This window comes from Pelophylax lessonae (assembly GCF_965119305.1).
Source record: "Pelophylax lessonae genome assembly, chromosome: 1".
Lineage (NCBI taxonomy): Eukaryota > Metazoa > Chordata > Amphibia > Anura > Ranidae > Pelophylax > Pelophylax lessonae.
The window spans coordinates 182,858,649-182,885,037 of NC_138768.1; the positions used below are offsets into that span (position 1 = coordinate 182,858,649).

Sequence of the window (26,389 nt, forward strand, 5' to 3'; positions counted from 1 at the left end):
GGTCCGTGACCACTCGGGAGCGGGAGCGCGCCTCCGGGGGCGCGCGCTCGCTCCCTAGACCCTCACAAGCTAGTGACGTAGCCCTACGTCACTTTGCCTGTGAGGGGCTGACCGCCGACGTAGATAGTCAACATACATACTGGCCAGATCAGCAGGTGAAAACAGAATAAGCCTAAAAATAGAAAACAAATGCAACCACAACCTCTAAGAATTGGTAAGCTGTAATATATATTAAATTTGAGTATTTGGCTTTAATACCCACTTTAAACTCTAGAAGACCAAGCCTTTTTCTGAGACTTGTTGCTTACAAGTTAAAATCAGTACTTTTTGCTAGAAAATTACTAAGAACCCCTAATCATTATATTTATATATATATATATATATATATATATATATATATATATATATATATATATATATATATATATATATATATATATATATATATATATATATATATAATCTCAGAGACCCTAGAGAAAATAATGGCGGTCGTTGCAATATTTTGTCACACTGTGTATTTGCGCAGAAAGAATACACTTGAATTGAGAAAAAACAAAACCGTAAAGTTAGCCCAATTTGTTTTTGTATAATGTGAAAGATGTTATCGTGTGTGTGTGTGTATGTGTGTGTGTATGTGTGTATATATATATATATATTCTCTAACATGTCATGCTTTAAAATTGCGCACATTTGTGGAATGGCTGCAAACGACGATAGTTAAAAATCTCCATAGGCGACACTTTAATTTTTTTTTTTTTTTTTTAAGGTTACCAGTTTAGAGTTACAGAGGACCTCTAGTGCCAGATTTAGTGCTCTTGCTCTAACAATTGCGGCAATACCTCAAATTTGTTGCTTGAACACTGTTTACATTTGTGGGTGCAACTTATGTATGCATTCGCTTCTGCATTTAAGCATGGAGGGATGGGGCACTTTAATTTTTTTATTTTATTTATTTTTTCACACTTTGCATTAAACATTTTTTTAATCACTTTTATAGCTGTCGTACGGAATGTAAACATTACTTGTGACAGCAATAGACACATGTCGGGTATTGTTTTTTTGGTACAAGACCCCAAATATCTTCTTTGCACTTAAAAGCATTCAAAACGCTAAGTTTGGGATGGGAGAGCTTGGGCGACCTGTGGGGTGGGAGGGGGGGCGGCATCACCCGGGTACAACCACTTGAAGCAGAAGGCCACTTATATACGTTACGTCGGAGTCAAGGGGTTAAGGGTGCACCCAGTGTGTTTGTGATACGTTGTTTATGAAGGACACAAGTCTGTGTAGTTTAACCAACCAGTTCCTCCTTAACAGATTACAAACTTTTAAAAGGATTTGTTTCTCTGTCGCTCATTGACAGACGCAGAATCCATATCTTAATATCCATAGGGTTATACTGTCCCCTACAGGATTAGGAGGACACTAGGCAGGAAAAAAGTTCTGGCCACACCTATGGGCAGTCCCAGGGGGTATATCCTCTCTCTCTCCCTGCTATAGGATGTCAGTTTTTTTCTGCCTAGTCAGGAGTAAGGACCTAAGTTCCTTGCTGGGATCTTTGGTCCTGGCAAATTTTTTTTTAGTTAGCTTTTTTCAACAGTTGTTCCTGTGAGATCTTCAAGCAAGTATGCTGGATCTGGGCGACGGGCTTCATGTTGAGATCCAGTGGTCACCCCAGCCGGCCTACGAGCGCGTGCAGGCCCTAGCTCCGCGCTGGGTCGGCCGCGACATAGTCCCACTGGACGGGGATTGGCCTCCATGAGTTAAACGTCTCGCCAGGTCGCCTACGACCAGTCTGAGCCTGAGTCGCGGCGTCCTTGTTGGCCGACAGCCCCCCACCTCAGGGGAGAGGGGTTCTGTCAGGAGTTGGCGCCCGCCTGTTCCGGTATGGTGAGTAAAATGTTCCCCCTCTCCCCCTGAAGGGTTTTGGGGTGGACCCGGGCCCCTCCCTGGGATGGTCAGACCCTCATGATCCCGGGTTCCCCTCTGTCCTGTTACGCATCCCCACTTATCTGCCCCTCCCCCCTCACTAGTGTTTTGTGGGAGGTGACTCCAGAGAGCTGAATCTAGGTTACAGGCCGCAGATAGGGGCGGTGGGGTGCGCCGCCGGTGTTGGCCTAAAACGATCGTGCGGGGGGGTTACTACCTGTACTGTTCAGGCCCATCTGCCGATCGATCCGGGGTAGGCACGCAGGGTCCCCTTTTGACGCTGTGGACGGCGCAGGGTCGCCATTTTCTTGTAGCCTACATGTGCTGCATGGCGGCGGCCATCTTGGTACACCCAGCTCGTCTTGCATTGAGAGCTGAGCAGCTGTGGGTGTTACTGAGGGGGTGTGAGGGGGCGGAGCCCCTCTCTAGACCCGGGAAGATCGCTCCACAAGACTTCCTGTCATGTAGACAGCGCTGAGAAACAGTCCGGTTTGAACTCTGGTGCATCGTGTGGTGAGCCTTTTGGGGGTCTCTTTTCTCTCTCTGCGGGGGTCTCGAGGCACGCTGTCGGACCATTAAGGGGCGCTGTAATGCTGGGATTCTTTACAAAAAAAAAGTTTTTCTTTTATTTTCAATTTTGTCATATTTTGCTGACGGGTTCCCCTGGTGTTGCCATGGACCCTGCTGCACATGTGTCCCCACCTGATCCTCTCGAGGTGGCCACGGGGCCCTCCGATTCTCCGCTCACCATCGATGCGCTTTCGGCAGTCCTGGAGTCTTTTGTGTCCCGGGTAGAGGTGGCCTGTCAGACGGGGGGCTAAAAAGCGACCCCCGCCTACCCGTCTCGTCTGATGCCTCAGATTCTGATTCTGAGCCAGTCGCTGCTGCTACAGGTCCCTCCTCTGGAGCTGCTGTGTCGTGCCCCGTCTCCTCTGATAGTGAGGATGACCTTTCTGCCTCCACCATAGCGCAAGACAAAGCGCTGGTGGACGCACTGATTGTGTCTGTCCGGGAGACCTTAAGACTGGAGGTTGCACCTGCGGATGCCGCTGATACGGAAATTGCCTTTGGCACTCGCAAGCCCTCCAGGGTGGCGAAGGTGTTTCCCTTTCCCAAATGCTTTGACGATATCATTAAAAAGGAGTGGGTCCGTCCAAAACGATCCCCGGGGATGCCCAAACGGATTGCTAGGCGCTACCCGTTTGAAGAGTCCCTCCTTAAGAAATGGGACGGTGCCACCTTCGGTGGATTCGCCGGTTTCCAGACTAAACAAGGCTACTGTTATCCCGTTGGAGGATTCCCCGTCCTTTAGGGATCCGGTTGATCGTAGGGCGGAATCTGTGTCCCGCTCCATATTCTCCCTGGCAGGGTCGGCCTTGAGGCCAGTGTTTACCATTGCTCTGGTTTCGCAAACATTGACAGAATGGGCCAAGTTGTTACGCCGTGACCTGGAGGGGAGAAGTCTCCCCCCCCCTGCCGTGGCGGACTTGCTGGAGCAGATGGTGCAAGGGCTACAGTTTGTTTGTGACGCCGCGCTGGTTGCTGCTCCATTGCTGGGGCGCGTATCGATCTCGGCGGTGGTCCTCCGGCGCATGCTATAGTTAAAGTGCTGGTCGGCGGATCAGGCTTCCAAAAAAGCCTTGACTGATCTCCCTTTTCAGGGGATTGCCTGTTTGGTGCTACCTTGGATGAGATTATCAAGGGTCACACTGGGGTCAAGAGCACCTTTCTACCACAGGCTACTAAGGGTAAAGAACCGCGTCGCAGACGGGGACCTTCCTTTTCAGCTCACAAGAAGTTTTTTCGTTCCTCTGGGGCGGGTGACAAGGCGAAGCCCTCCAAAGCCCCTCCAGGGGGTTTCAAGAGACCCTGGTCTGGTAAGCAAAAACGGTCCTTCCAGACCTGAGAATAAGACCACTACAGCCTGAAGTTGCGCCGGGCGTCTTCGCCGGTTCCCGGACCCGTGGCTCTATAGAATTCAAGACAAATGGGTTCACGAGGTCATACGGTCGGGATACAAGATCGAATTTTGATCATTTCCACCGGTGCGGTTCTTCCCTTCCAATATGCGACTGTTCCCGGATCACTTAAAGGCTCTGTTGGGGGCAGTGACGGACTTGATGCAACAAGGAGTGGTGGTTCTGGTTCCCTGGGAAGAACGTTTTCGGGGTTTTTACTCAAACCTGTTCACAGTGCCCAGGAAAGAGGGCAAGGTGCGTCCAATTCTGGACTTGAAGGCGCTCAATTGTTTTGTCCGGGTGCAAAAATTCAAGATGGAGTCCATTCGCACAGTGGTGGCCTCCCTGCATCAGGGGGATTTTCTAGTGTCCATAGACATCAAGGATGCCTATCTTCACATTCTCATTTACGCAGGACACCAGCGTTTTCTTTGCTTTGCTGTGGGAGAGAACCATTATCAGTTTGTGGCATTACCCTTTGGTCTCGCCTCTGCTCCCCGGGTCTTCACAAAGGTTTTGGCCCCAGTTTTGGCGCTGTTGCGGCAGCGGGGCATATCGGTTCTGGGCTACCTGGACGACCTCCTCCTCCGAGCGGAGTCTCCGCAGGCTCTGTTGTCAAACTTGGAGATCACCATGATCTCTTTGAAAGAGTTTGGTTGTCTGGTGAACCTGCAGAAGTCATCCCTGGACTATCTGGGCCTGACTTTGGATGCGTCCTTGGCAAAAGTGTTTCTCCCTGCAGAGAAACTCCAGAAGATTCAGTCGTTATTGTCCGCCAACTGGCCGTCCCTTCGAACTTGCATGAGGGTTCTGGGACTGATGGTGGCATCTTTCGAGGCAGTACCTTTTTGCTCAGTTTCATACGCGGATTCTCCAAAAGGAGATTCTTCTCAAATGGAACCGGAATCCCGATTCCCTAGACAATCGGATCCGGCTGAGCGGGCGGACCAGGGAGTCTCTGGTTTGGTGGCTTCGGTCTCCAATGCTCGGTCAGGGGAAGTAATTTCTTCGGATCTATTGGACGATTGTTACCACGGATGCCAGTCTATCCGGGTGGGGAGGGATTCTCGGCAGGCTGTCTGCTCAGGGACCCTGGTCCCTGGAAGAATCCAGGTTGCCGATAAATGTATTGGAACTGAGAGCGATCAGACTTTGTCTGGTTCACTGGACCGAGCATCTTCGGGGCTGCCCGGTTCGGATTCAGTCGGACAATGCCACGGCCGTGGCTTATGTCAATCACCAGGGGGGCACCAAGAGTGTTCTGGCGGCCATGGAAGTGGCCGGCGTTCTTCGTTGGGCAGAACGGTTTGTTACAGCTCTCCGCAGTTCACATTCCGGGCGTGGAAAATTGGCAGGCGGACTTTCTTGCCGTCAGACCTTGGATCAAGGGGAATGGTCCCTTCATCCAGAGGTGTTTCACCAGTTGTGCCTGCGTTGGGGCACCCCGGTTGTGGATCTGTTGGCATCTCGGCTCAACAGGAAGGTGCAGAGGTTTGTAGCCCGCTCCCGCGATCCTCTCGCAGACGCCACAGACGCACTGGTTGCTCCGTGGGGGCAGTATCAGCTGCTGTATGCCTTCCCTCCTCTCAAATTGCTGCCAAAACTTCTTCGGAGGATAGAGTCGGAGGGAATTCCAGTCATCCTTGTGGCTCCAGACTGGCCTCGTCGGGCCTGGTACACCGACTTGGTCAGGCTGGTCGCGGACGTTCCTTGGCGACTTCCTCTCAGGGAGGATCTGCTGTCTCAGGGACCGATCTGCCATCCTGCTTTACGGTTGCTGGCTTTGACGGCTTGGCTGTTGAGCCAGGTGCTGAAGGACAGGGGTTTGTCTGCTTCAGTTATTCCTACTCTGATTAAAGCGAGGAAAGCGACTTCCAGAAAGATCTATCATCGCACATGGAAGTCTTATATCGCGTGGTGTGAGTCCCTCGGGTTTCCTCCACGTTCTTACTCGGTGGCTCGGATATTCGCCTTCCTGCAATGGGGGGTTGAGCAGAAGCTGGCCTTGAGCACGATCAAGGGTCAGGTTTCAGCATTGGCGATCTTCTTCCAGAGACCACTGGCTACTCGTTCTCTGGTGCGGAATTTCATCCAGGGGGTGCGGCACCTGGCTCCTCCGGTGCGCGCGCCCTTGCCGCCCTGGGATCTTAATTTGGTGTTGTCGGTTCTCCAGAAACCTCCCTTTGAAAATATTAGGGAGATTACCTTGCTCACCTTATCCCAGAAGGTGGCCTTTTTGGTGGCTATCACTTCTGCACGCAGGGTGTCGGAACTGGCCGCGTTGTCCTGTTGTCCCCCATATCTGGTGGTTCATAGGGATAAGGTGGTTCTTCGTCCGAATCCATCCTTCCTTCCTAAGGTGGTTTCCGACTTTCACTTGAATGAAAAAATCCAGTTTTTCATCCTCTCAGAAAATATACTGTATGTTAGTGCCTGCAGTGCAGTTAAAAAAACAAAAACCTGTATGCATAGCATTAGGAGCATGGGTGGTCAGTGGGCAGTAGCTCCTTTGCTTCAGCACATACTTTTTTTTTTTCTTCTTCTGGCAGAGATTTCTTCTTCCACATTGGTTGATGTGAATGAAGGAATTAGCTTGGTTCTTTTTTTCGATCAGTCCACAGGCTGAACAAAAAAAAAAGAACATTATATGTATGCTTTAACATTAGAAGAGTGGGTGGATGTGTGGCGGAGGTTTCTAATGTTGGGCGTCAACTTTTCTCTATCGTTCATTGACAGACGCAGTCCTCTGATGTATATCAGTAGGTAATACCGCCGCCTACAGGAGTAGGACACTAGGCAGGAAAAGTTCTGGCTACGCCTATGGGCAGTCCCGGAGGGTACACCCTCTCTCTTCCTGCATAGGATGTCAGTTTTGTATCAAAGCAGTGTCAGAAAGGAACACCAACCCAACTCAAAATAGAGGGGCGGGTACTGCGTTCTTCAATGAACTTAAGAGACAAGGAATTTACGGCAAGTAAAAAATCCAGTTTTCTCTATCGTTCATTGACGGATGCAGTTCTCTCTGATTCATATCAGTAGGGACGTCCCAAAGCAGTACCATAAAATGAGGGGTGGGAACAGCAGAAAACAAGTTACAAAGGCCAAACATAGCAAACCAGGCAACATGGGACTCATCAGAACAAAAGGGGGTAGTATTACCCTATGATTAGAATCAGAGAGAACTGCGTCCGTCAATGAACTTAAGAGAAAAGGATTTTACTGTAAGTCAAAAATCCAGTTTCTCTGTCGCTCATTGACAGACGCAGGACTGATACCTTGATATCCGTAGGGTTATACTGCCCCCTACAGGAGTAGGACACTAGGCAGGAAAAAAGTTCTGGCCACACCTATGGGCAGTCCCAGGGGGTATATCCTCTCTCTCCCTGCTATAGGATGTCAGTTTTTTTCTGCCTAGTCAGGAGTAAGGACCTAAGTTCCTTGCTGGGATCTCTGGTCCTGGCAAGTTTTTTTAGATAAATCTTTTTTTAGTTGATTTTTTTTCTCCAGTTGTTCCTGTGAGATCTTCAAGCAATTATGCCGGATCTGGGCGACGGGCTGGATGCTGAGATCCAGTGGTCACCCCAGCCGGCCTACGAGCGCGTGCAGACCCAGCTCCGCGCTGGGTCGGCCGCGGCATAGTCCCGCTGGACGGGGACTGGCCCGCGGGTTAAACGTCCCGCCGAGTCGCATACGACCTGTAGACGGCCGAGTTGCAGCATCTCCTTTGGCTGACACCCCCCCCCCCCCCACTGGGCGGTGAGGGGTTTAGTTTGGAGTGGCGCCCGTTCTGTTCCGGTATGGTGAGTAAATGCTTCCTCCCCCCTTCTCCTCATGGCTGACTCTGGGGTGGACCCCGGCCCCTCGGACCCACTCTCGGTCGGACCCACACTAATCTGGGTTCCCCTCTGTTCCTCTGTGCACCCCCCCTATGGTGTCCCTCTCCCCCCTCCCTCCCCCCTAAGGGGGGGGGTGTTTGTTTGTGTGTGTGGGGTGGCTAGCCGTTCATGCAAGCCACTAAGGGGGCGGGGGGTGGGGGGGTCCCGACAGTGCGGATGGCTGTTGTGCGGGGGGCTTCCTCCCTGGCTTCCCAGGGCCTACCTGCCGATCGATTGTCTGTTAGTGATGTGGGGACCCCCCTTCCCACCGCAGCGTGCGGGCCGCTATTTTTTTTCTTTTTGGAGTCCCTCGTGTGGCTCATGGGGGCGGCCATCTTGGTACACCCAGCTAGTTTTTTTTGCAAAGCTGGGCAGCTGTGGGAGTTACTGAGGGCGTGTGAGGGGGCCTAGACCCGGGAAGATCGCTCCACAGGACTTCCTTGTCATGTAGACAACGCTGAGAGCAGTCCTTTTGAACTCTGGTGCATCGTGTGGTGAGCCTTTTGGGGGTCTCTCTCTCTCTACGGGGGTCTCGAGGCATGCTGTGTAATTGAGGGGCGCTGTAGCGCTGGATGACATGTTGCAAAAAAAAAAAGTTTTTTTTTTTTGCATTTTGTCACACTTTGCTGACGGGTTCCCCTGGTGTTGCCATGGACCCTGCTGCACATGTGTCCCCACCTGATCCCCTTGAGGTGGCCGCAGGGCCCTCCGATTCTCCGCTCACCATTGATGCGCTTTTGGCGGTCCTGGAGTCATTTGTGTCCCGGGTGGAAGTGGCCTGTCAGGGATGGGGGGCTAAAAAGCGACCCCCGCCTACCCCTTTCTCGTCTGATGCCTCAGATTCTGATTCTGAGCCAGTCGCTGCTGCTGCGGGTTCCTCCTCTGGGGCTGCTGTCTCGCGCCCCGTCTCCTCTGATAGTGAGGATGACCTTTCTGCCTCCGCCATAACACAAGACAAGGCACTGGTGGACGCACTGATTGTGTCTGTCCGGGAGACCCTAAAACTGGAGGTTGCACCTGCAGATGCAGCTCATACGGAAGTTGCCTTTGGCACTCGCAAGCCCTCCAGGGTGGCGAAGGTGTTTCCCTTTCCCAAATGCTTTGACGATATCATTAAGAAGGAGTGGGTCCGTCCAAAACGACCCCCTGGGATGCCCAAACGGATTGCTAGGCGCTACCCATTTGAAGAGTCCCTCCTTAAAAAATGGACGGTGCCACCTTCGGTGTATCCGCCGGTTTCCAGACTAAATAAGGCTACTGTTATCCCGTTGGAGGATTCCCCGTCCTTTCGGGATCCAGTTGATCGTAGGGCGGAATCTATGTCCCGTTCCATATTCTCCCTGGCAGGGTCGGCCTTGAGGCCAGTGTTTACCATTGCTCTGGTTTCACAGACGTTGACCGAATGGGCTAAGCTGTTATGCCATGATCTGGAGGGGAGAAGTCTCCCCCCTGCCGTGGCGGAGTTGCTGGAGCAAATGGTGCAGGGGCTACAGTTTGTTTGTGACGCTGCACTGGACGCTGCTCCATTGCTGGGGCGTGTGTCGATCTTGGCGGTGGTCCTCTGGTGCATGCTATGGTCGGTGGATCAGGCTTCCAAAAAAGCCTTGACTGATCTCCCTTTTCAGGGGGATCGCCTGCTTGGTGCTACCTTGGATGAGATTATCAAGGATCTCACTGGGGGGCAAGAGCACCTTTCTACCACAGGCTAATAAGGGTAAGGAACCTCGCCGCAGACAGGGACCTTCCTTTTCAGCTCACAAGAAGTTTTTTCGCTCCTCCGGGGCGGGCGACAAGGCGAAGCCCTCCAAAGCCCCCCCGGGGGGTTTCAAGAGACCCTGGTCTGGTAAGCAAAAATCCGGTCCTTCCAGACCTGAGGATAAGACCGCTTCAGCCTGAAGGTGTGCCCCCACCCATATCAGGGGTGGGAGGGGGGCGTCTTCGCCGGTTCCCGGACCCGTGGCGCTCCAGGATTCAAGACAAATGGGTTCACGAGGTCATACGGTCGGGATACAAGATCGAGTTTCGATCTCTTCCACCGGTGCGGTTCTTCCCTTCCAGTATGCGACTGTCCTCGGATCGCCTAACGGCTCTGTTGGGGGCAGTGCAGGACTTGATGTAACAAGGAGTGGAGTCCATTCGCACAGTGATGGCCTCCATGCATCGGGGGATTTTCTGGCGTCCATAGACATCAAGGATGCCTATCTTCATGTTCCCATTTACGCAGGACACCAGCGGTTTCTGCACTGTTCTGTGGGAGAGGACCACTAGCGTTACCCTTTGGTCTCACCTCTGCTCCCCGGGTTTTCACAAAGGTTTTGGCCCCAGTTCTGGCGCTGTTGCGGCAGCGGGGCATATAGGTTCTGGGCTACCTGGGCGACCTCCTCCTCTGTGCGGAGTCGCCGCAGGCCCAGTTTCATAAGCGGACTCTCCAAAAGGAGATTCTTCTCAAATGGAACCTGAATCTAGATTCCTTGGACAATCGGATCCGGCTGAGCGAGCGGACCAGGGAATCTCTGGTTTGGTGACTTCGGTCTCCGATGCTCAGTCAGGGGGAGTCCTCTCTTCCGATCTTTTGGACGATTGTCACCACGGATGCCAGTCTATCCGGGTGGGGAGAGATTCTCGGCAGGCTTTCTGCTCAGGGGCTCTGGTCCCTGGAAGAATCCAGGTTGCCGATAAATGTGTTGGAACTGAGAGCGATCAGGTTTTGCCTGGTTCACTGGACCGAGCATCTTCGGGGCTGCCCGGTTCAGATTCAGTTGGATAATGCCACGGCCGTGGCTTATGTCAATCACCAAGGGGGCACCAAGAGTGTTCTGGCGGCCGTGGAAGTGGCTGGTATTCTTCGTTGGGCGGAACGGTTTGTTCCAGCGCTTTCCGCAGTTCACATTCCGGGCGTGGCGCTGGTTGCTCCGTGGGGGCAGTATCAGCTGCTGTATGCCTTTCCTCCTCTAAGTTGCTGCCGAAACTTCTTCGCAGGATAGAGGCGGAGGGAATTCCAGTCATCCTTGTGGCTCCGGACTGGGCTCGTCGGGCCTGGTACGCCGACTTGGTCAGGCTGGTCGCTGACGCTCCTTGGCTACTTCCTCTCAGGGAGGATCTGCTGTCTCAGGGACTGATCTTCCATCCTGCTTTATGATTGCTGGCTTGGCTGTTGAGAGCCAGGTGCTGAAGGACAGGGGTTTGTCCGTTTCAGTTATTCCTACTCTGATTAAAGCGAGGAAAGCGACTTCCAGAAAGATCTATCATCGCACATGGAAGTCTTATATCGCATGGTGTGAGTCCCTCGGGGTTCCTCCATGTTCTTACTCGGTGGCTCTGATATTGGCCTTCCTATAACGGGGGGTTGAGCAGAAGCTGTCCTTGAGCACTATCAAGGGTCAGGTTTCAGCATTGGCGATCTTCTTCCAGAGGCCACTGGCTGGCTACTCATTCTTTGGTGCGGAATTTCATCCAGGGGGTGCGGCACCTGGCTCCTCCGGTGCGCGCGCGCCCTTGCCGCCCTGGGATCTTAATTTGGTGTTGTCGGTTCTCCAGAAATCTTACTTTGAAAATATTAGGGAGATTCCCTTGCTTGATCACGGATGTCCCTAGAAAGGGGTTGCCTGCGTCTGCCACGACCATCTCCAGGTGGATCAGACAGATGGTGGTGCAGGCTTATTCTATTAAGGGTCGGGTTCCTCCGTTCCCTGTTAAGGTGCACTCTACTCGGGCTCTTAGTGCTTCCTGGGCCTTCCGCCATCAGGCGTCGGTGCTTCAGGTTTGCAAGGCGGCTACCTGGTCTTCGGTTCATACCTTTACAAAATTTTCTAAAGTTGATGTGCTGGCATCGGCGGGTGCCTCTTTTGGCCGCAAGGTTTTGCAGGCTGCTGTTTGAGGGGACCTTTGGTCTACCTCGGGGGTTTTGTTTTTTTCAGGTGGGTCTCATCTTCTTGTTTCGATGAGTCCTCTGGTCTTCTGGTTGACTCTTTTTTGGTCTTCTGGATTGGATTTTATTTCTGTTATCCCACCCCTCATTTATGGCACTGCTTTGGGACGTCCCTACGGATATCAAGATATCAGTCCTGCGTCTGTCAATGAGCGACAGAGAAAACTGGATTTTTGACCTACCGTAAAATCCTTTTCTCTTAAGCTCATTGACAGACTCAGTACCCACCCCTCTATTTTGAGTTGGGTTGGTATGAGTCTCTGACACTGCTTTGTTACATAACTGACATCCTATAGCAAGGAGAGAGAGGATATACCCTCTGGGACTGCCCATAGGTGTGGCCAGAACTTTTTTCCTGCCTAGTGTCCTACTCCTGTAGGGGGCAGTATAACCCTACGGATATCAAGATATCAGTCCTGCGTCTGTCAATGAGCTTAAGAGAAAAGGATTCTACGGTAAGTCAAAAATCCAGTTGTCCCAGAGGTGTTCTATTGAATTTTGATCAGGCGAGCGTGGGAGCCATTTAATGGTATCAAACCCTTCATCCTCCAGGAACTGGCTCCATACTCTCGACACATGAGGCCGGGCATTGTCGTGCACCAGGAGGAATTCAGAACCCACTGCACCAGCATAGGGTCTGACAATGGGTCCAAAGATTTAATCCCAATACCTAATGGCAGGCAGGGTGCCATTGTCTAGCCTGTAGAGGTCTGTTCATCCCTCCATGGATATGCCTCACCAGTCCATCACTGACCCACCACCAAACTGGTCATGCTGGACAATGTTACAGGCAGCATAACATTCTCCATGGCTTCTCCAGACTCTTTCACGTCTGTCACATGAACTTGGTTTTATTGAATTCATTGTACTGGCATAATATTAATTTTATACATCAGCGCATACGTTATTTAAGCACTTTATATCAATATTGTTTACACGTTTGCACGTGCACTTTATTGAAATTTGCAGGGTTTTTTATTTATATATAATTTTTTTCACTTCAGGGTAGCGCAGTACTTTTATTGTTTTTTCAGAATACATTTTGACCTACATTTTGAGACTTTATTTGCAAAATGTTTTAACCAAAATAAGGAAAACACGTTTTTTTTTTTTTTTTTATTTGTTTATTTTTTTAAATTTTTATTTTTTCGATCTTTTTTTAATTTAGCAAATATAAAAAACCTAGCGGTGATTAAATACCACAGAAAAACAGCTTTTTGTATGGAAAAGATAAAAATTGAATATGGGTACAGTGTTGCATGACTGCGCACATTGTCATTCAAAGTGTGTCAACGCTGACAGCTGAAAATTGGCCTGGGCAGGAATGGGGTAAAAGTGCGGTATTGAAGTGGTTATTGTGACTGTGTGTGTGTGTGTGTGTGTGTGTGTGTGTGTGTGTGTGTGTGTGTGTGTGTGTGTGTGTGGGGGGGGGGGGGGGGGGGGGTTATGGACTGCTGGAGAATGTTACACCTTTAATATGTTAACATGCTTCCACAGGTTAACTTACCCTTTTATCCTTTAAACCCCAGTTGTGACAGTTTAAAGGAGGGTTCCTGGCTTATCTCCCACATGGGCCTCATGTAAGTTCACATGCATAGGACGCTTAACTAAAGTACTAGACTGTGGAACCCACTACTCTTGATAGGGCGCAGTATAACCCAAATGTGAAATACTCCTTGTTTCTCCAAATGGACTCCAAAAAAAAGATGCTTAATGCAAAAATCTTGGTAATGCAAAAATCATATTTTATGGAATGAATGATTATCATAGCAAATTTTTCCTTTTTTTTATTTTTTTTATCACTAGGTACAAGTTAAAAAAAGCTTTATTTTATGATATTGTCATGCTTGTCTTTGTAATACTCTCTACATCTTGTCATTGGTCATGTAACAGGATGAAGTTCATGAGCGCGATCGGTTCAGTGACTTTCTGTTAATCAAGCTGAGGGATGTGATGAAGAAGCATCCAGCTCTTAAGCTGATCCTTTCCAGTGCCGCCTTAGATGTCAACTTGTTTCTCAGATATTTTGGAGGCGTTCCTATTTTAAATAGTATGCTCTATGTTTCTTTTTTTTTTCCCCTGTATGATAGTGATAATTCCGGCAATTTACAAACTTTTTTCATTTTTGAAGATATTCCTGGTATGTGTCTGCTCTACCATGTACATGTGTTAAAAAGTACCCTCATCTCTTTATTCCTTTGCATGAAATTCCTGGTATTTCTGCCAGTTCCCCCTGCTTTCCCTTTCCAAACTGACCACACTAGGCATAAGTGCACATCCATCCCAGTGTGGTCAGTTTTCTGGCTGTGCTCAAAGAGCAGCCTGCATGTCTGCCAATGGCCAAGTGCTGACGCCCCCCCCCCCCCCCCCCCCGGTCATCCTCCACAGCCATGGATTGGATTTTTGTGAAGATCTAGTGGGGAAAGATTACAACCCCCATCGGGTTTTTACTGCTATATATGGTGGTGTGTCAACAGTGTTTCCTCACTTATTCTTGTGGTGACAATGGCTTTACCAGACGGGAAGTCTGGGAGGTCAGGAAGAGGGAAAATCTGAACCAGGCACAGACAGAAAAAAAAAAAAAAAAAGACAGGAGTTCTTGCATTGCCCCACTCTACTAAATAAAACACATTTTTATTTCTGTGTTACTGTTGGGATACTTTCCCTAAATTTTTGTTAATGGTTTTTTTTCTGGATGGTAAGTGAGAGGAAATTCTTGTATCGCTTAGTAGTAAAAAAAAGATAGGGGTTGCAGTCTTTCCCAGCTCTGTCCAATTTTAAACAAAAAAAAAAAAAAAGTTAGGCTACAATACACTTTAAGTTCTTAAAGTGAGCAGCTTGTGACTGTTGTACAGTGTAGTGTACAAGGTCTAACCAACCACAAGCTGCGGTTATTTAATATTTTTAGGTATGTTAACCACTTCCGGCTCAGCTCATATTGTCAAATGATGGCTGGGTGGACATCACATGTTGTCCTCCCAAAACGTGCCTCATGCGCGCCCCACAGGCCACGCTGCGTTGCAATCTGTCACCGGCTGTGTCCACTGGACACAGCCAATGACTGATCATTGTACTGGCCTTTTGCCATTACCATGTGATCACAGCAGATCACAAGACAATTGTAAACAATGAATGGCTTCTTTTCATGACATTCATTGCTTACAATTGTGTTGGTAGCTGGGATTGGTCACAGCCCATCTGTACCATGTGATTAGCTGTGGCCAATCACAGCTCATCCCAACAATACACACTGAATAAATCAGTTTCGTTCGGTAAAAATGGTTGCTTATACCAGTGAAATTCTCTGGTATAAGCATTCTTAATGTGCAAAAAAAAAAAATAATCCTGATCACTTCTTTAGAGTACAGCAGTGACCAAAAGTTTAGAGAATTATACAAATAATAATTTTCACAGAATTATACAAATAATAATTTTCACAAAGTCTGCCTCACTTTTTTATGATGGCGGTTTTGCATATACTTCAAAATTTTATGAAGAGTAATCAGATGAATTGAAAATGATTGAAAAGTCATTTTTTGCCATGAAAATGAACTTAAAGGGAAACTGCAGTCAAAAATTAAATTTTTCCTATTCATAGTATGTTCAATATCTTTCTTTGATATTATTCATTTTCTGGCTATCTGCTTATGTAGCTTGGAAAGTCTTATATAAACTAGACAAACTGCTTCTTCCTGTTCTTCGCCGACAACTCTATTTCCTGTTATGTGAATTTGCTAAGCTGTCTTTCACTTCCTGACAAAGGTTTTCAGTCTTTCTTAGACCAACATGCCTAGACCTGCCCAGTCCCACCCCATCCCTCCTATCCTTTACACATCTCCTCCTGTTTTCATAGCCTTTTTTAGGCTAGCAGCATCTCCTGGGAAAGAGAGGGAGAGGTCACGTGACGGGCGCAATATATGAAAGAAATAAAGTACAAAGAAACATTTTTGAAAGTTTAGAAGGATACAGGTCTATTTCTAGTGCTCATTACATGTGAGTATTGAGGTTTAAGGCTCAGTTTCCCCTAGTAAGACTTGGCATGCGACTTTGGACACATTAAGTCGCATGGCAAGTCACAGCCCATTAATTTCAATGGCACCCGTTCCCATCTATGCCACTTTGAAAATCAGTGACTTTAAAAAGGTGCCTGCACTACTTTGATGCGTAAAGTTGTATCAAAGCTGCACTCAAAGTCGCACTCTAAATCGCACAACTTGAGTTGCACTAGTGGAAACATAGCCACTAGGCTAGAGTGTGACTTTGCAGTGCTAAGTGCAGCTTTGATGCAACTTTACACTCTATGGATCAAAGTTGCATAAAAGTAGTGCAGGTACCTTTTCAAAGTCACATAAATGGGAACATAGATAGGAACAGGTGCCATTGAAATCAATGGGCTGTGACTTGTCATGTGACTGTGTATCCAAAGTCGCATGACAAGTCAATATAGTGGAAACTGAGCTTTAGTCTACATTTCCACCATTGTGATTTAGAGTACAACTTTGATGCGACTTTGATCCAACTTTACACTCTCTGGATCAAAGTCGCATCAAAAATTGCATCAAAGTAATGCAGGTACCTTTTTTTAAAGTCGCTGATTTTCAAAATGGCATAGATGGGAATGGGTGCTATTGATTCGTCACACTAGTGGAAATGGAGCTTAACGCCCTTTTCACACTTGTGTGACCTAAAATTTTACCGCAATTTTGGGCCGTGATTTTGACTGCGCTTGAAGCAATGCCTATGTCTTTGGACCACAAAACGCATTGAAGTCAGACCAAAGTAGTGCAGGGACCACTTTGAAGTCGTTGAAACTTGAAGTTGCACAGATATGAACATTTCTCATTGGAAATCATGGTGTGTGACTTATCATGCGACTTTGCAGTCCCAAATCGCAGGACAAGTCGCACAAGTGTGAAAGGGGCCTTAATCTACGTTTCCAATATTGCAACTTTGATCCAACTTTACACTCTCTGGATCAAAGTTGCATCAAAGTAGTGAAGGCACTTTTTCAAAGTCACTCATTTTCAAAGTCGCATAGATGGTAACGGGTGCCGTTTGAAATAATGGGCTGTGAATTGTCATGCGACTTTGTGTCCATGATAAGTCGCACTAGTGGAAATGGAGCTTTAGTCTACGTTTCCACTATTGCGATTTAGAGTGCGACTTTGATGCAACTTTGATCCAACTTTTACACTCTCTGGATCAAAGTCGAAGCAAAAGTTGCATCAAAGTAGTGCAGGCACCTTTTCAAGGTCGCTGATTTTCAACATCGCATAGATGGGAACAGGTGTCATTGATTAGTCACACTAGTGGAAATGTAGACTTAGTGTGGTTACCTGTACTATGATCATTGTAGACTGTGCGCTGAGACCCCCGAGCACTTCTAGCTACACGGACAGTACCCTCCCCTCTTCCCCCTCTTTCCAGCTTCCTTCTCCTATGGGAGTCTTCATTCAAAGCCCAGCATAGCTATACTGTGTATGTGCCCCTCCTCCTCTTTTCTCATGAATTAGGATGTACAATGCATCCTTACTGATGAGAGAACAGTGGGTGGGAACCTATGATCAGCACCTCCCATCCTGTATACACCCACTGGCTACACAGGAACATTGTCTCTCCCTGGAAGCGATGTCACTAGCTTTCAGTAACCACACCCACTGCATTTGGACTCAGCAGGAAGAGGGATTGAAGTCATGTGACAACACTGAAAACTGGAAAATTCAGGTAGAAAAACTGGTATTTTTTCATTTTGACACATAAGGCTGAACTCCGCTCACATTGATTGCAGGGGATAATTTAAGGTATTAGGCTGGACTTCCCCTTTAATCCCATAAAAAAACGTTTCCACCGCATTTTTGAAGAAGGTTTCAGGGTGCCCAAGAAAATCCAGCAAGCGTTAGGACCTTCTCATAAAGTTGATTCAGCTGAGGGATCGGGGCACCACCATTGCAGAGCTTTCTTAGGAATGGCAGCAGGCAGGTATTAGTGCATCTGCACGCACAGTGAGGCAAAGACTTTGGAGGATGGCCTGGTGTCAGGAAGGCTGCAAAGAAGCCACTTCTCTCCAGGAAAAACCTCAAGAACAGACTGTTATTTTGCAGAAGGTACAGGGATTGAACTGCTGAGGACTGGGGTAAAGTCATTTTCTCTGATAAATCCCCTTTCCAATTGTTTGAGGCATCTGGAAAAACCTTTTCTGGAAAGGAAAAGGTGAGCGTTACCATCAGGCCTGTGTCATGCCAACAGTAAAGCATCCTAAGACCATTCATGTGTGGGGTTGCTTTTCAGCCAAGGGAGTGTGCTCACTCAGTTTGCCTAAGCACACAGCCATGAATAAAGAATAGTACAAAAACATCCTCTGAGAGCAACTTCTTCCAATCATCCAAGAGCTGTTTGGTGACTATGAATACTTTTCCCAGCATAATGGAGCAGCTTGCCATAAGGGAAAAGCGATAACAACGGGCCTTGGGAAACAAAACATTGAAATTTTGGGTCCATGGCCAAGAAGCTCTCGAAACCTTAATCCCATTGAGAACATGACAAATAAAACAAAAAAATAAAAGCACAAATTCTGACAAACTCCAAGCATTGATTGTGCAAGAATGGGCTGCCATCAGTCAATATGTCTCCCAGAAGTTGATTGACAGCATGCCAGGGCGATTTGCAGAGGTTTTGAAAAAAGGGTCAACACTGCAAATATTGACACACTGCATAAAACGTTATTATTAATAAAAGCCTTTGACACTTCTGAAATGCTTGTAATCATACTTCAGTCTAGCATAGTAACATCTGGCCAAAAGATCTACACCTCTGAAGTAGGAGACTATGTGAAAACGAATATTTGTGTCCTTCTCAAAACTTTTCGCTACGGCGGAAGTACACTGTATTGCTCTGGTCACAGTGTGTTTAAAAACTAAAAAAAAAGTAACAAAAAAAACAATTAAAAATTAACTTTTTTTTTTTTTTTTTTTTTTTACATACGGCCACCAGCCAGTGTCCCTGATCACCGCCACACCAGTTATTTAAAGATGCTGTACTGCACAGGCGACAGTATGTAAAAAAATAAATAAAAAAAAACTTTTTTTAAATTTCTAGAACGTAGACCAATTACAACTTCAAAAACTCTGACAAAATACCTTTTTAAAAAAGGATCATTTTGGGATATTTATACTATCCCAGCATTTTTGGGTCTCAAGAAATGAGATTGGCCGTCCAGTAATCAGGATTGATCACATTTTATTTATATACCGGAGTTTGAGAACTCTAACTTTCCTAGACTAAATAATAAACCCTGATTTGCTTTGTTTTCACCAAAGAATTGTAGCAGAATACAGTTTGGGACATGAATTTGTGAAGAAAGATTATTTGCGAAATGTTGTAATAGAAACATAAAAAACTTTTTTTTTTTTTTTTCCTTCAAACTTTTTGGTCTTTTTCCATTTTATTTACCAAAAAATAATAAACCCAGTGGTGCCTAAATACCACCAAAAGAAAACTATTAGTGTGAAAAAAAAAAATGATAAAAATTTCATACGAGTACAGTGTTGCATGATCACGCAATTGACATTCAAATTGCGACAGTGCTGAAAGCTGAAAATTGGCCTGGGCAGGAAGGGGATCAAAGTGTCTGGTATTAAAGTCGTTAACCACTTTAAGACCGGAAGGATTTGCCCCCTTAATGACCAGGCCCTATTTTGTGATTCGGCACTGCGTTAGTTTAATTGACAATTGCACGGTCGTGGGACGCTGTACCCAAACGGAATTTACAACCTTTTTTTTCCCCACAAATAGAGCTTTCTTTTAGTGGTATTTGATCACCTGTGCAATTTTTTTTTTATCTTTTGCGTTATAAACAAAAAAAAGCAACAATTTTAGAAAAAAATATTATTTTTCACTTTCTGCTATATAACATTCCCAAAAACAAATTAAAAATCCAAAATTTTTTTAACATAAAATACCCCGCATTAAGCGTATTTTGATAGGTTTGCGCAAAATTTATCGCGTCTACTAACTACGAGAAAAAATTGTAATTTTTTTTTTTTCTAGTAATAGCGATCTGCGTTTTTTTTTTTGCGGGGCTGCGACATTGCGGCGGACAGATCGGACCCCTAACTGACATTTTTTACACTTTTGGGGGTACCAGTGAAATTACTACAGTAATCAGTGCTAAAAATATGCACTGTTAGGATAATAATGACACTGGCGGGGAATGGGTTAACAGTATATGTGATCAAGGGGTTAAATGTGAACCTAGGGGAGTGATTCTAACTGTGGGGCGGGGGGCGTGGCTTCTGAGATGACCACAGAGACATGTGATCCTATATAGAAGGATCACATGAGCTCTGTGATCATTTCAGGGAGAAGGACGGTAAGCTGTGTTTACTTACTCTCTCCGCGGGGAGCGATCGCGGGTTTCAGGCGGCAATCGGAGCCGCCTGACACACGCATTGGCTTCCTTGCTGACAATCGGGGGTGGGAGCGCGCCGCCGCTGGCGTGCGCTCGCCCCCTAGCTCCTCCCAGGCGAGCGATGTAGATTTACGTCGTTTTGCCTGTACGAGCCACCCTGCCGCAGTAAAAAGGTGGTCGGGAACTGGTTAATATACCTTGAAATTGTGTTTTGGCTATGATGCATATGATTGTTGTGCATTTTTCCATCTATTTATTGTCAAGTGCTAGAAAACCTGTAAGTGTACCTGCTACATATGCAGAATGAAAGCATCCATTTTGTAGTTGCATGAGCTAAATAGTACTTCAGGTTGCAGTGATGACAGGTTCATGCTTAACTGATGCAAAGTGGCTGCCACTTATATACACAATAACTAGTACAATTTAAAAAAGAAAATCAATATAATGTACAATATATAGCCACATTTAAACTTAACGCTAATTTTTTGTATTTATATTAAGAATCATTTCTGTTAGAATTGGGAAACGTGAAATTCACGTAAGGGTGAATGTGCCATGAATACTAGTGCTATGTAACTTTTTTTTTTTTTTTTTCTAGTACCAGGTCGGCCTTTTGAGGTAAAAGAAATGTTTCTAGAAGACATATTGCGAACTACTAGCTACACAAATAAGGACATGCTTAAATACAAGAAAGAAAAACAGTGCGGTAAGTTAAATGGAACACTAAAGTAGATTATATATGCTGGAAAGCCTTGTACGTTTTACATTACCAAAGAATTTATTGAGCTGTAAACCATCTACAAAATAGTGCTCGGCATTCTGTCCTGTTCAATAAGACTAGCTATAACTGCCAATCAAATTGCAGTTTAGTAAAGTCAGATCTGTGAATCCTTATTGGTTGCTGCGGGAACTGCACTTTGCACATTTATGGGAATTCACGAAGACTGGACCAGTTGTTTATGGCAATCAGATTTTACTTTCATTTTCAAAGCCTAGGAATACCAGCTAAAGCCTAACTAGTCCTAAGGCCTGGTTCACACCTTTGCAGTTTGCATATGCCAGGTGCGTTTTGCTTTTTTCAATACACATTTCTGATCCATTGAAGTCTATGGTACCAAAAACCAGAAAAAAAGTCCCTGGCCCTTTCCATAAAATGCACGGATGTGAGCGGGACCTATCGGAAACCATGTTAAATGGACTGTAAAACGCACCAAAAAATGCATAGGTGTGAACCAGGCTGTATAGGCTCCCTTCCAACACCTAACTAACCTATGAAAAATGATGCATATACTTGTTTTCAGCCTCCTCCAGTCTGGTTATGTGATCTTGCTCCCCTGTGCCAGCCAATGGTGGCTGCAGGGTAGAGGAGGGACCGCCAACAATGGCTACACCATGGGAGCCTATGGGTAACTTCATCCAGACAGCTCCTGGATTTTCCACTCGTCATTGGGGGCTCTTTTCATTCCTTTGCAGCCACTGCTTTCTGACACAAAATCATGTGACCAGAAGGAGCTTGCTGAAAATAAATAAGTAAATACACTGCTCAAAAAAAATTTAGGAACACTTTTTAATCCGCGTATAGCATAAAGTTAATTAAACTCCTGGGATCTTGATCTGGTCAGTTAAGTTGCAGAGGGTGTTGTTAATGAGTTTTTCAGCTGCTTTTGGTGTTTAATGAAATTAGCAGGTGCACTAGATGAGCAACAATGAGATGACCTCCAAACCAGGAATGGTTTTACAGGTCGACGCCACTGACCTTTTTTCCCTACTCATCGTTTCTGACTGTTTTTCCACTAGTTTTGTATTTGGCTAGGGTCAGTGTCACTACTAGTAGCATGAGACGATACCTGGACCCTATAGAGGTTACACAGTCAGTCCAACTCCCCCAGGATTTCATGAGACAGGCAGTTACTCTAGGAGAGCTGGACAGGGCCATAGAAGGTCCCTAACCCATCAGCAGAAATGCTCCTTTGTGCAAGGAGGAACAGAATGAGCACTGCCAGAGCCCTACAAAATGACCACCAGCAGGCCACCGGTGTGAATGTTTCTGACCAAACAATCTAAAACAGACTTTCTCTTACGTCCTCCGACAGTCGCCGCCTCTTCATATTCGTCACATATGGGGTATTAGACTTTGCTCCGAAGGAGTAGCTAGGCAACAGAATATGTTAACAATAAAGCTTTAACATATCCCACCCTCAAGGGGTGGTCCCCTCAGTCAATACCCTCCTACTTCCTGCAACCATATCTCAGTTTTAATGTCTAGCTTGTCAGGAGTGGCTGGCTCTCTCTGTGCTGGGACTTTTTGTCCCAGACTCTTTCTTCTTTTTAATATTTTGTTTGAGTTTTCTCTCTACCTTTATTTAGCTGTTATTTTTGTCAGCATTAGTTAGTTCTTCGGACGAAGAGGATCATGCGGACTGGGTCTCGGGCTGATCCCCCTGATCGCAGGTCGTGGGTCAGTGGCTTCCCAGTCTGCCATCGAGCGTTCAGCCAGGTAACGCTCCTGGCACAGTGAACGACCCATCCCTGTTCGGTGCAGGGATGATTGGTGAGGTGGCTACCTCACCGGACGCTGTGCGGTTTCTGAACCGCCATTGTGTGCGTCTTGAATTGCGACTCTCCCTGCCTCATGTGCAGCGGCTTGTTCGCCTGTGCGGGTTCCCCACGCCATGTGAGGTAAGTGTATCTATGTGGGGACCTGTCTGTCTGGGGGGGTCTCAGTCTGGGACTGTGTAACCTGCCTTTAATCACACTGCTTGTCTCCCTATCTCTCGGCTGCATGCTGTGGGCTGCAAGGGGGGGGGGGGGGGAGCTGTATGACACTGAGTATGTCAGGCTGGGCAGTGTGAGGAGCTGTGTGCTGTGGGGCATGTTTTTAATGGCATGTTGGGGCATATACAGCGATCGCTGAGGCGATCTAACATGTATCCATATAATGGGATAAAATTGTGTGTGATTTTATGCACTGTGGAGCGGCGATTTCGGCGCCAAACGACGCCATTTTACCGGCGCCCGCTCCGGCAGCATGGTTTACATGCACGGCGGCCATTTTCTTGTAGCCTCCATAGGCTTACATAGAGCGCCCTGGCAGCATCACTTCCTCTCTCCTGGAAGCACCGATCGAGGCAGCAGCAGCAGCGGAGTCTCCTCAGGTTTTATCCTTCTATTCCTGTGTTCCATTGCCTGTATTCAGTCTGTATATTCCCTGTGGGGGTCTCATTGTGCCTGAGTGTGGTGCGGTGGGCTGCGCTTGCCGCGCTTGCTGTAAGGGGGCAGTTAACCCTTGGTTGTCTGGCATACAGGGGCAATGGATTCTCAGGAGGGCAAGTTTCCCACAGTATTGGTGGAAAGCCAGGGGACCGCTGTTTCCCCCCCAGGGGGGGATTTAGCCACTATTGTGGCTGGCCTTGCTGCACAGGTGCAAATGCTGGTGGCTGCTCAATCTACTAAACGGCCCAGAGTTGCTCTGTCCTCTGATTCTGAGGGTGAAGGTGATGGGGCTGTTCTGGCAGGGACCCCCCTATCGGGGTCCCGCTCCTCTCTTGATCTAGTGGGGTCTGAGGTAGAGGCTGAAGTTGAGGGGGTTGATAATTCTCCCCCTGGCTCGCCTGAAGAGCTTGCAATCATGGATGAGTTGATTGCTTCCATTAAGCAGACGCTACGTTTGCAGGACGAGGTGTGTCCCCCGGCTGCCTTGGCGGCTTATGGGACGCAGAGAAAACGCAGGACGCCGCAGGTTTTTCCCTGCATTGCTGATTTTCAGCGCGCTGTTAAGGACCAATGGCGCGATTTGCGCAAGCCTTTTGCGGTACCAAGTAAATTTAAGCTGCGTTATCCTTTCTCGCCTGCCACTGATGAACGGTGGTGTGTGCCTCCGCCAGTGGATCATGCTATTGCGGTTTTGAACAAAGCCACTGCGATCCCTGCAGAGGGATCCCCTGTTTTCCGTGATGCCACGGATAGGAGACTGGAGTCTCTTGCCCGTCATACTTATTCTGTTACGGGTTCTATGCTTAAGGCTCTGTTTGCTTCTCTCATGGCGGCCCAGGCGATCGCAAGTTGGACGCAGATGCTTAGGCGCGTCCTAGTGGCCGATTCGGCCTCGGCGGCGACCCTGGATATGGTGGATCAGATCCACCAGGGTGTCATGTATCTGTGTGATGCGGACCTGGACCTGATTCCGTTGGCTGCGCGTGTGCACAGCGTGGCGGTGTTGTCTCGCCGCCTGGTTTGGTTGAAATGTTGGTCGGTGGACCAATCTTCACGTAAAACCTTAGCCAATCTGCCTTATGATGGGTCTCGCCTTTTTGGGGAGTCCCTGGATGTGTTGATTAAGGGGATTACCGGGGGTAAGAGCACTCTCTTGCCCCATTTCCCCAAGGCTAAGGGGGCTTCTGGGAAGAAGCATGCTCATTTTCGGCCTTCTCAGGGGTCCTTTCGTGCCTTTCGGCCGCACTACAATGGCAAACTGTTCAAGGGCCAAGGCTCTCAGAAGAAGCCCTGGTCTGGGAAACAGAAGTCCGGTCAATCCGGACCTGCGGCCCATAACAGTTCGGCCTGAAGGGGCGCCCTCACCCAGTTTTGGGGTGGGGGGACGCTTGCTCGGTTTTCTTCAGCCCTGGTTGGCCCGTGTGAGGGACAGATGGGTTCTGGAAATCGTTCGATCTGGTTACAAGATCGAGTTTCTCTCTCGGCCGGAGAGCAGATTTTTTCCCTCAAATCTTCAACTGTCTCCAGAGCGCCTGCGGGATCTGCACCTGGCGGTGCGGGACCTGAGGGCTCAGGGAGTGGTGGTTCCGGTGCCTCATCGGGACAGATTTCGGGGGTTTTATTCCAATCTGTTCACCGTGCCCAGGAAGGAGGGCAAGGTTCGTCCGATTCTGGACTTGAAAGCTCTGAACCGCTCTGTGCGGGTTCGCAAGTTCCGCATGGAATCCCTGCGCTCGGTGGTGGCTGCCCTGGTTCCGGGGGAATTCATGGCCTCCATCGATTTGAAGGCTGCGTACCTTCACATCCCCATATTCGAGGGTCATCAGAGGTACCTTCGATTTGCCATTGCGGAGGATCACTACCAGTTTGTGGCGTTGCCCTTTGGGCTCGCCTCGGCTCCGCGGGTCTTCACCAAGGTGCTTGCACCGGTTCTGGCATTATTGAGAGCCCAGGGCATTTCTGTCCTGGGGTATCTGGACGACATTCTGGTTCGGTCTGCGACCAGACAGGGTCTGGAGAAGGACCTGTCTGTCACAATGCAAACTCTGCAGGAGTTCGGTTGGACGATAAATGTTCCAAAGTCGACACTGAGTCCGTCGGTTCGTCTCCCCTATCTGGGAATGATACTGGACTCGGTGCAGGCGAAGGTCTTCCTGCCGGAAGACAAACTCAGGACTCTTCAGGAGGAAGTCAGGTCCCTCAGGGACGTTCCACACTCGTCTCTGAGGACGGGTATGAGATGTCTGGGATTGATGGTCTCGGCCTTCGAGGCGATTCCTTTCGCGCAGTTTCACACGCGGGGTCTCCAAGCGGAGATCCTGTCCAGGTGGGACGGGCGACCTCAATCTCTGGATCTTCAGATCTCGTTGAGTCATCGCACCAAGGAAAACCTTCTGTGGTGGCTCCAGTCCCCGTTGGTGTCCGGGGGCAAGTCGTTTCGTCCGATCTCGTGGACGATAATCACCACGGATGCCAGCCTGTCGGGCTGGGGTGGTGTTCTGGGCGTTCTGTCCGCCCAGGGGACCTGGTCGGAGGGGGAGTCTTCCCTCCCGATCAACATTCTGGAATTGCGTGCTATAAGGCTCTGTCTTCATCGCTGGACGGACCGGCTGCAGGGCTGCCCGGTTCGGGTGCAGACGGACAATGCCACGGCGGTGGCCTACATCAACCACCAAGGGGGCACCAGGAGTGCCCGAGCGGCTCGAGAAGTGGCCGACATTCTGTCTTGGGCCGAGACTCATGTCCCGGCGATAACGGCGGTTCACATTCCGGGAGTGGAGAACTGGCAGGCGGACTATCTGAGTCGCCAGACCCTGGATCAGGGGGAATGGTCTCTCCACCCGGCTGTCTTCCAGATGTTGTGCGCGAAGTGGGGTCTTCCAGATGTGGACCTGTTCGCGTCTCGTCTCAACTACAAGGTGAAGAGGTTCGTGGCAAGGACGCGCGACCCTCGGGCAGACGCGTCGGACGCGTTAGTGGCCCCGTGGCATCAGTACAGGCTGATGTACGCGTTTCCACCGATTCAGTTGCTGTCCAGGTTCCTTCGCAGGTTACACTCGGAACGCAGCACGGTGATTCT

The 26,389-nt window shown here is 48.3% G+C and overlaps 1 protein-coding gene across 1 annotated transcript in view; it reads left to right on the plus strand.

Moving 5' to 3' along the window:
* The window catches only part of YTHDC2 (YTH N6-methyladenosine RNA binding protein C2), a 288,686-nt gene that overhangs the window by 62,550 nt on the left and 199,747 nt on the right, over positions 1 to 26,389 (plus strand). The window contains exons 7-8 of the mRNA XM_082243691.1: positions 13,584 to 13,740; positions 20,696 to 20,803. Of these exons, the coding sequence (XP_082099817.1) occupies positions 13,584 to 13,740; positions 20,696 to 20,803 (265 nt within the window). The remainder of the gene's footprint in view (positions 1 to 13,583; positions 13,741 to 20,695; positions 20,804 to 26,389) is intronic.